The 11,226-nt window shown below is 37.0% G+C and overlaps 1 protein-coding gene across 2 annotated transcripts in view; it reads right to left on the bottom strand.

Moving 5' to 3' along the window:
- The window catches only part of TMEM38B (transmembrane protein 38B), a 52,927-nt gene that overhangs the window by 23,663 nt on the left and 18,038 nt on the right, over positions 1–11,226 (bottom strand). Inside the window, exons 3-4 of one of the 2 annotated variants that reach the window (XM_081803317.1) lie at positions 1,073–1,257; positions 1–62 (exon numbers count right to left, since the gene is read on the bottom strand). The exon at positions 1–62 is cut by the window's left edge and continues 10 nt beyond it. The exons of the other annotated variant lie outside the window; for it this stretch is intronic. Of the exons in view, the coding sequence (XP_081659443.1) occupies positions 1–62; positions 1,073–1,257 (247 nt within the window). The remainder of the gene's footprint in view (positions 63–1,072; positions 1,258–11,226) is intronic. 2 annotated transcript variants of the gene reach the window in all.

Genomic DNA, 11,226 nt, shown 5'->3' with positions numbered 1-11,226 from the left:
TTCTGGTTTCCAACCTCCTTTTACCAACTGCTCAAAATTCGTGATAACAGTACCACCTGCCCCTAAAAATAAAATGAAACAAGAATATTTAGCCAAATTTTATGGAGAAAATACTTGAAACAACCCAAGAAGATCCCCAAAATATAACTTTGAGGAGGAAGAAAAAAAGTTTTCTTGTACATTTATGGTACTGAGACAATTGTAATTCCTCCCTTTTCATCAGTGTTGCCAACTGTCTATGGTACCATAATTAAGGTTAAGGAGCCTCAAGCACAGAGATGTTCCTAAAGGCTTATTTCAGGCCTGAAAAATAAAAATTTCTGTTTTATCATTTCATTCCCTGATACTAGTTTTAGATGCAGTACAATACAACAAGAGATTAGAGAAATTTGTTCAATTTCTACATACAAAAGAACTCAACAATAAAGGTAAGTGATATAGAGTAAAGATGAACCCATAATCAATCATATTTACTACTTCTAGTTATCTAGGGTGAAAAAAACACAAAAAAGAGCAATTTTTAATATAATCTTTTTATATAATTTCTTAAGTTAACTTATTTTATTTATGGTGGCACTGTACCTTAATTAACCATGAATCCCTCTGGTTCTGAGCTACTAATCAAATCAATCAGAAGAATTTTATACTCTAAGGTAGTCAGGCTCAAAATAATGGCTGATGGGGCGCCTGGGTGGCTCAGTCGTTAAACGTCTGCCTTCGGCTCAGGTCATGATCCCAGGGTCCTGGGATCGAGCCCCACATCGGGCTCCCTGCACCGCGGGGAAGCCTGCTTCTCCCTCTCCTACTCCCCCTGCTTGTGTTCCCTCTCTCACTATGTCTCACTCTGTCAAATAATAAATAAAATCTTTAAAAAAAAAAAAAATAATGGCTGATGACGAGTACTAGTGAAAGTGCTAGTTATGAATTAACTTTACTAGCCAAGAGAAGACTTCCTTCTTCCAAAAATACTGTTACTGAAGTATGCGATCCTCATTAATGTAACTAGACAATCATTCAGTAGCAGTTGTATATCAATAACAGAATATTTACAAACACATAACGTTAATATTACCTCGAGCCCATCCAATAGCTATCATGACTATCCAGCCATTTTTGTAATAGCTATTGGCATGTGTGACTCCACCTACTATTTTCCAAGTTCTGGTCACTTCTTTCATTCCCGCAGCCAAGAGTTGAACAGGTAGGAAAGAATAGCCCTGGGAAACTAGGTCACATGGGCAAAAAAATATAATATACCTGAAATTAAAATTTAAATATTTTAACATATAAAGTATATTTATAATAAAAATATCTTAATATTTTATAAAATGTTAAATATACTAAGTATAATGTGTGTTAATATAATTATAAATTATTTAATGAATATTTAATATACACTCAATTTAGTTGAGTTAGCTTAGATTTTTAAACAATTAAATCACAAGAACAGCAATAAAAAGAAATAAAAACCCAGCATACTGGCAAAAACAATTTGGCAAAGCACAACAAACTGAATTATCCATATAAACCAAGAATTTGACTTCAAGAAGACCAGAGATTGGGTAGTCAATTTTTCTAAATCACAGGAGGCATATATAATAACCTGCCCAAAAGACATGATCAAAGGGGAATTTCATCTTGTTTGGACTTCTGAATACTCTATATATGAGGAAAGTGTTTACTGAGTTCCTAATTTGTGCCTATACTCTTCTAGAAGGTAAGTGCTGAATCCACTAACTAAATAAGGCAAATGTATAATCACTTCTAGGATAGGGACTTCTCTAACTGGAGTGTGTTTGTCCTCTGGGAAAAGGAATTAGAGAAGAGTCCTCAGTAGCTGAGAAGGGCTTCAACCCTATTAACATCTTTACCTGTGCCCTTTTGTGCAGCACAGAAACTAGGACCTATACAAAAAAAGATCACAACTCTCAAGGAGACAGATTTGTGTTGAGGAAAAATATTTTTACATACAGGTAAAAGAATATGAAAATTGTTCTCTAAATTGTGATACTAGTTTAAGAATAACTCACTCCTCCTCGGGTAAATTATTTTTTGAAGCTTTATTTTTTCTAAGCACCTGTTCAAACAGTTTACCGATAGCATTAACTGGAAAACACACTAGCTTTTTTTTTCCTCCCATTTCTAAAATACTCTGGCAGACAATTTCATGCTTAAACAGAACATAATCTTCTTTCTAATGTAGTGATATAGAATACACCACATGAAAGAAGTATTATATGGTCTTCCAAAAGAACTGCAATTCATGATTCATAAAGTCAGAATTCCCAAAAGTATTCATGCAATATGAAATTTGTTAAAATACTACTTCAGAGATCCAATGTAAGCTGCAATGGTTTGTTCAGGCTGAAGCACCCTTTCTTCATCTCCACTCACCAATTCCTTCCTATTCTTCAAAGTCCCACTCAAATACTACCATGTACATCTCACTTTGGGAGTTTCATTTTAATATTCTCAGTTCAGGCTAAATTTTGATGGCTCTGTACAACTAAAACAATCAATTCTTATGCCTCAACAGATCTCTTTACATATTTTTCTCTATAACATATAAAGAGTGTAAAGCTCATAATAAATTATAATAGTCCTTAGATGGCAGTAATCATTCATTTTGTTATCCCCTCACCTAAAACTCAGCATGATGAAAAGTAGCTCTGAATTAAATAATTATTAGCAGTTAATGAAGAGACAAATATATCAAATCAAAGGATCAGCTGATAATTAAAGAGTTTGAGAGAACGGAATAAATTATCTGAGAGTAATAAAAAGCATTTTGAAAACAACTCATATCATTTAAAAGTATTACATGTTCATATATTTTGAGAGCCTCTATACACCTCTCTCTTTAAATATAGAATAAGAAAGTCGATTAAGGATTGGGGGGAAAAGTTAAAATAAGCAATTTTTAAAAATATTTTTAAATATAATAAAAATACTTCGGTATCCACCACAGATCAGATTAAGAAAGGGGAATGAGGTTTCCCTTTAGCAGTAATAAGTGCTCAAAAGTAAAATACTCGGGGCGCCTGGGTGGCTCAGTCATTAAGCATCTGCCTTCAGCTCGAGTCATGATCCCAGGGTCCTGGGTTCGAGTCCTGCATCGGGCTCCCTGCTCTGTGGGAAGCCTGCTTCTCCCTCTCCCACTTCCCCTGCTTGTGTTCCCTCTCTCACTGTGTCTTTCTCTGTCAAATAAATAAAATCTTAAAAAAGTAAAATACTCAAAGAAACAACAAAAACTAAAAGAATATAGTATTATGATCCCATTTTCATTCTCTACGCCAAGACTATCTTTAACATTAGTTAAAAACCTAAACTATTAGTAATACAACTCGGGACTATTTATTTTTTAAGATTTTATTTATGTATTTGACAGAGAGACACAGCGAGAGAGGGAACACAAGCAGGGGGAGTGGGAGAGAAAGAAGCAGGCTTCCCGCTGAGCAGGGAGCCTGATGTGGGGCTCAATCCCAGGACCCTGGGATCATGACCTGAGCCGAAGACAGATGCTTAAACGACTGAGCCACCCAGGCGCCCCAGCAACTTGGACTTTCTAAATTCAACTATGTGACATTATGGCATATGGTCTAAAATCTGTTTATTGCTATTTTTAAATAAACAAGTCTTTATTTTATTTAATCAGATATTGCTAAAGTATACCCACAATAAGCTAACATTTTAATAATTTATTTTTATTTATTTATTTATTTGACAGAGAGATAGAGAGCACAAGTAGGTAGAGAGGAAGGCAGAGAGAGAGAGAGAGAAGCAGGCTCTCTGCTGAGCAGGGAGCCTGATGCGGGACTCGATCCCAGGACCCTGGGATCATGACCTGAGCCGAAGGCAGCCGCTTAACCAACTGAGCCACCCAGGTGCCCCTAAGCTAACATTTTAAACAGAAAGCAGCTCTCATTTCAAGTGTTAAATAGCCACAGGGCAAAAAAAAACAATTGTTTATTGTTCTCAGTAGATTCACAAGTAAACATATCAGACCAATGGTTCCCTAAACAGCCATTCTTGCTCTATAATGTAAGCTAGCTTTTTAAAATTCCCTGAATGAATCACTCAACCAACACTCATTAAGCAATCACCATGTCCCTCCTTTTATAAAGATTATATTTCACCTCTTACTAACGTCACATCTAGGGCAACTTTAACTTGTAAAGTGTCTTTAAGAAAACATATTGGAGGGGCGGCTGGGTGGCTCAGTTGTTAAGTGTCTGCCTTCGGCTCGGGTCATGATCCTGGGGTCCTGGGATGGATCCCCGCGTTGGGCTCCCTGCTTGGCAGGAGGCCTGCTTCTCCCTCTCCCACTCCCCCTGCTTGTGCTCCCTCTCTTGCTGTGTCTCTCTCTGTCAAATAAATAAATAAAATCTTAAAAAAAAAAAAAAGAAAACATATTGGAAAAGAAGAAGAAATGGAATATATCAGCCAAGAAATAGAATGAGAAGGCAAATGATTTCTCATACATTTTTAAGTCACATAAGTTAAAAGAGAGAAAAAAATAGCAAAGAATAGTTCAAAATAATAGAAGTTAGTCTAAAATAGGATACAAACAAGATACCAGGCCACTGACAAATGAAAGCTAAACCAGTTTAAGTAGGAAAGTTGAAAGTAGAATTTAGGTTAATACCAAGAGCTGAGCAGAGAGAAGCTTCCCACGGTTAGTCAGAGAACCCTTGTTTTCACTCTATTATTAATTCTACTCCTCTGACTACAAAAGACAGTATTACTTAACTAAGCCAAACAGAATGACAAATTAAATACAGTTCATACTGGTCCAATATGACAGCTTTGCTCTTATTACTCTAACAAATTAGTAAGTTTATGTATTTTATGTATGCTTTGAAAAAGACTGCTGGAGGATGACAGACTTGTAAAACTATACCCTTTCTGGTATTTTTCCTCAAAGCAATAGTCTCGATTATGCAAATGTGCAATATTTAATAGCTGATACTTGTAAGTTTAAGGAAACCAAACTGGGGCACAAAACCCACTACATAGAAAAATTACAAAATATTAATTTCCCCAGGAACAGTTTTCAAAAAGAAAAAAACTATGAAGGTATAACACTGTCCTCCAAACAATACTATATACACACCAAGCTATTGTTTCCCATTGCCAGTAGATGGTGCTAATATCCTCATGTGAGCACTATGAGCTAGTGTACTAAATAAAAATGGCCTTTCAGTAAGTGCATTCACAGAATCCCGTAGTTTAGCTTGCTAGAGTTTGAAGTACATTCCAAACATAATTTTATCTCTCAAATTAAAATCAAATAAAGCAAAGATTACAAATTTTTTCTCAACATTAAAACCTTAAAAATAAAACAGTAAAATATACTGGGTCTTTAAACAAGTATCATTTTTTGTATTTAAGGGTCTGAGAGGACAGAAATATTGTCTATATTTCCAGAATCCAAAACAACACAGTGCATAAGAGCCGACTAAAGATAGTCTAGATTTGAATCCTGGCCCCAACTACTAGATATCTGTGATACCTTGGGCAAGTTACTTAACCCATCTTGCTCAGTTACATCATCTGCTAAATGAGAATAAAACAGTACCTACCTCAGACAGTTCTTGTAAGGTTTAAGGGAGATAATACATATAAAACACAAAAAAATGCCTAGGACATAGTGAATACTCTACCAGTGGTTGCTATTATTATTGTTTTGTAACCAATAATAATGATCAGCACAATAAATAAAATATAGATATTAATAAATTATAGAGCATGAGAAGGAATGTACTACAACCATATGCAAAGACACAGGTGACTTTTACTAATATAATGTTGAGTGAAAAAAACAAGTCCCAGGGGTGCCTGGGTAGCTCAGCAGGCTAAGTGCCTTTGGCTCAGATCATGATCCCAGGGTACTGGGATCAAGCCCCGCATCGGACTCCCTGCTCAGCGGGGAGTCTGCTTCTCCCTCTAACTCTGCCCCTGCACCCCCCACCCTGCTCATTCTCTCTCTCAAATAAATAAAATTTAAAAAAGACACATCCCAGAGATCTATATACAGTGTAATACTCCATTTTAAAATAGGGCCCAAAACAAGTAAAACTAAAAACTTACTGTGTAGATATTCATATATATTATTATGCCTTCTTTTTTTCGAAAGGTAAGATAAACACAAACAGTAAAGAAGTTATCTGTAGGAAAAGTGCAGAGAAATGGGGCAGGGGAAAAGAAATATATGTAAGTTATTGGTAAAGTCCAGTTTTTAGTTTGGGTGTAATACAAGGGAAATGGAAATTAGTTAGCCACTTTGAGAAATGATTTGGCCATTATGTAGTATAGTTTAAAAATCACTTTCTCTGTAACTCAATAAATCTACTCTTAACCAAATACCAAGAGAAAATCTTGCTCATGTACACCAGTTTAAATATATACAAGAATGTTCTTAGCAACACTGTTTGTAACAGAACAAAACTAGAAACAACTCTGTCAACAGAAGAATGGATGAATAAACTATGACAATTAATTCTAGTATGCTGTAAGGGAAAATTAATAAATTACAACCATACACAATAAGACTGAATCTCAAGAACACAGACTGACCAAAAACAGCAAGTCACAGAAAAATACATACACATGATGCCATATATAATACTTCAGAAACTATATTGTTTAGGGATATAAGCATATGCTAAAACTACACAGAAAAGTAAAGGAGTGGATAAGCACAAAATTAAGAATAATGGTTACCCCTGAGAAAGGAAGAAAGGAGATCAGATCAAGCAGGCGGCGGAGTGGCATACAAGGGACATCGAAACTAAAGGCAAGGGTTTAGGGAAGATGGTGGCAGCACTGGCCGCACAGACTTTGATCTCTTCAAATCCCATCATAAAAACAGGGCCACTAGAAAGCAAAACCAAAATCCCATCCACAACACACTTAAAATAAAATTATTTGACAAGGTATCCCTTCAAACCCCAAAAGGCAAATGGGCAGAGACAATTCACCAATACCCACAAGACCTATACTTTTTGGAAGGAAGAAGAAGGCAACAAGGTGGCAACTAATGGACCTAAAAACAAAACAACTCCAAAATAGCAAATGGCTAATCACTAGAAAGCACAACAGGCCAATTTGGAAACAATAACAACAGCTGAAACTGGGAGAAACTCTGACATTCTCCAATACCAGGTGAGACAAAGGGTCCATAGTAAAAAGCTCCTAAGGGGTTGAAGTAATTTAGTCCCCATGAACTTTCAAAACAGATCCACCCAAGCTGTCTCCCAGAACAAGCCCCATGTGAAGAAAACACTGGTATAGAATCAAAACTGAGCAGTACAGAGGGTTCAGACCAAACTGGGTTAAGGGGAAAGAGACACAGAAAATCTGAGAACAGTATGGTCCTCATCTTTTGAACACTATAAAAACAACAGAAGCAGGAGCTCTATGAAGTCAGAACATCTTTCCTGAATTACCCTAAAAGTTCAAGAAACCTAATTCAACATAAAAATGACCAACAGAAAAGTATCAAGGTCAAATCCCACACAAATTTATTATAAGAAAAAAAAGCAGAATAAATCCCTACAGACAATGAAAGCACTCAGGAAAATGTGTCCACCAAACAGATCAAAACTTCCGACTTACTATTTCAAAATAAGCTAAAGACATTAAGAAAAGTGATATAACACATAAAAGAACAACAGACATCAGAATTAAAAAAACTGAGAACTGAAGATACAATTCTCAGGAAAAAAGAAAATTAAAGGAAAAGAAATCACTTCAGTAATGAAAACCAAACTAGAATGAAAACAAAGAGAAATAAATATAACAATACCTTGGAAGAAATAGAAGGGGGAAGGGGAAAATATTTTAAATTTAAAAAAAGAGATATAAAAAGTCCACTGAAGAAAGACAAAGAGCCATATACCAACCATACAAGTTCCTGAAGAGTACAAATACTAAAATGATTTGGTCTCAATTAAAAAAAAAAAAAAAGTACCTGCTAAAAAGAACATACCACCTACCTAAAAATACCCAGAAGGACCAACACCAAGACTTATTTTATTTAAATTATTAGGCTTTAACAGGAAAAAAAAATATTGGGGGCATATAGAAGAATGTGAAAATTAAATGATCATCAGACTTTTTCACAGCAATGCTTTATGACATAAGAAATGGAGTAACATTTTAAAATCCTCAAAGATACAAAGTGTAATCCAATTATTTTATACCCAGTAAAACTGACTTTCAAGTACAAAAGACACAGACAAACATCAACATATGGGAATTCAGTGATGAATCTCCTAGAGCATAAGCTTCAAACAAACAAAATTACTAAAGAGACACAGACATAAGGACTGGTGATAAGCATTAAACATATTATTAGCTGTAAAACTAAGACTGAGGATTAGGAAAGGAAAAGTAATCAAATGTAATAGTTATAATTATGACAATGTAGAATAGTACATCTATTTTAAAAATGGGAAGAGAACAAGAAGTATATATGCAAAAAAATTAATGTTCTCAGTAATCAGTGGTAGTATTAGTACTGTTACTCCAAAGCTATTGTGCATTGTGTGTATAACAGAGAATAAAAGAAATGAATAATGTTGGAATATTCTAATTCTATTATGTCTTGTGCTCTCAAGAAAGAAAATTATTAGTGTGGAAGAAAGGAGATACATAGGCTCTGTGGTTGTGAATTTGAATTAGAAATATCAATATGAACTCATGAGTAATTTTCATCCTTATTTTTCCTAGCTCTGTCCACTGAAAAGGCTTAGAAACAGTATCAATCCAGTAATAATGAACATCTCTAGTGCTCAAATTTTGGTCTTGAAATGCCATTTCTCACTAAGAGAAACCAGAGCTTCTTACAGAAATGAGTGATTCCAGAGGAAAAGTACAAGATGAATCTTATATTAAGTAGCAAGGAGCTAATCAGTCTGAAGAACCAATCTGAAGAAGCTCCCACCAAAGGTAAAACAATTTGAGCTTCAATAATGACAACTGCAATATACTGAAACCTATAAAATATGCTTAAATCTGTAAGTTCATTATTACTCAAAAATAAAAAAAAAAATTGGTCACCTTTGGATGATGACAGAGGACCAATTAACTATCATGAAAACTGGTACATAAAGATAAAGAATCAAGGATTTATCCTGCTGTTCCTATATGTTCCTACAACTGGGTCACCAAATAATAGATGACTAGGGGGTAGTATTTATTTATACTATTCCATCTAATACATAAGAAAAGATAGAATTAGACTATTACCATTTTGCAATTCCTATTTAATTAATTCAGTCATTAAGTGTAAGAGTGCTAATGTCAATTAATTCAGTCATTAAGTGTAAGAGTGCTAATGTCAACAAAAAAGAAAGCAAATCAGATATTTGGGGCCTCTTATGGTCTTGTCAAAGGGATCTAACCTGAATCTGATTTGTATTCTGAAACAAACTACCAATTTTCAGGAAACTCAGAGAATACAGAAATATAATGATCTGCACCATGAGTATGCAATCAGCACATTCCAGACTATGAGAAACTCTACATGTCAAATGGCTCTGGTTCTTCAAGAGATAAGACCACAGGGAAAAGATGGCAGAGGAGTAGGGGACCCTATTCCAACCGGTCCCTGGAATTCAGAATTCAGACCATTCTGAACACCCACAAAATCAGCCTGAGATGTAAGAAGATAGATCTGGATCTCCACAAACAGAATATCACAGGTGGTTGGTTTCAAGGTATGAAGCGGGGAGCTGTGATTCCACAGGCAGATATCAAAGGATAAATGGCAGCGGGAGGGAGCCCGGCGGTAGGGATCCTACACCGCCGGTGAGCGACAGCCTCCCGCACTAGGGAGGGGGCACAGATTCGCAGACCGGTACCGATGGGAAAAGGACTTTAAGGCAGCCCCCGTAGGGAAACCCAGAGCGCTGGGTGGCGCATGCAAACTGGGTGTAGCTGGCGGTTTTAGAAGCACAAAGGGCAGAGATGTGCCCCGACCTGGAGGTGAGGACTGGGAGTGCTGTGGAGGGGCACACAACCCAGGACTGCAGTTTATAGCCGCACAGACAGAAATGGAGATAGTGTGGCCTGGAGAGCTCACTGAAGAACAGACTGCAATCTCTCTGCTCTGAGGCAGAGGGTGGGAAACAGTCTCTTCTGCTCTGACTCTCTAAGAGACGTGGAAAGCTGCCAGGGAAAGCCGCCAGAGAATAAAAGCCCCCCCAAACCAGTTTTCACTGAGCCCATCCCCCACCACAGGGGGCAGGGCAACTCTGCCCAAACAGGGTTGCCTGAGTAACAGCGGCAGGTCCCTCCCCCAGAAGACAGACTGGGAAAACAAGAGGCCAGCAACCCTTAGGTCCCTGGAAAACAGGTGCATCTTGCTTGGGTTGTGGTCAATAATTTGGACTCTATACATTCCCTCAACCATCCCTCAACAGAATGACTACTAGCAGGAGGAACTTAAAAATGCTATCAATGAGATCCAGTCTAATCTAGATAATCTAAAGCTTGGGTGAGTGAGGCAGAACGAATTAGTGACCTAGAAGACCAAATAATAGAGAAAAAGGGAAAAGAGGAGGCCAGGGAAAAACAACTCAGAATACATGAAAAGAGAATCAGAGAAATAAGTGACACCATGAAACGTTCCAATTTCAGGATTACTGGAATCCCTGAGGTGGAGAGAGAGAGAGAAAGAGAGGACTAGAAGATATATTTGAGCAAATCGTAGCTGAGAACTTCCCTAATCTGTGGAATGAAACAAACATTTGTGTCCTAGAGGCAGGGAGGACCCCTCCCAAGATCAAGGAAAACAGGCAAACGCCCCGGCATGTAACAGTAAAACTCTCAAGTCTTAGAACCAAGGAAGCCATCCGAAGGGCAGTTAAGGGGAAGAGATTCCTTACGTACAGAGGGAGGAACATCAGAATAACGTCAGACCTAACCAGAAAGACCTGGCAAGCCAGAAAGGGCTGGCAAGACATATTCAGGGTACTAAACGAGAAGAACATGCAGCCAAGAATACTTTATCCGGCAAGGTTGTCATTTAGAATGGATGGAGAGATGCAGAGCTTCTCAAGACGGGCAGAAACTGAAAGAATATGTGACCACTAAGCCGGCCCTGTAAGAAATATTAAGGGTGGGTCCTATAAATGGAGAAAGACCCCAAGAGAGATACAGAAAAGAAATTTACAGGGACAATCTATAAAAACAAGGTCTTCACAGGCAACATGATGACAA

Source organism: Leptonychotes weddellii, chromosome 14 (assembly GCF_054177405.1).
Source record: "Leptonychotes weddellii isolate Sample4059 chromosome 14, ASM5417740v2, whole genome shotgun sequence".
NCBI classification, from domain to species: Eukaryota; Metazoa; Chordata; class Mammalia; order Carnivora; family Phocidae; genus Leptonychotes; species Leptonychotes weddellii.
This window is presented reverse-complemented; position numbering and strand designations above follow the sequence as displayed.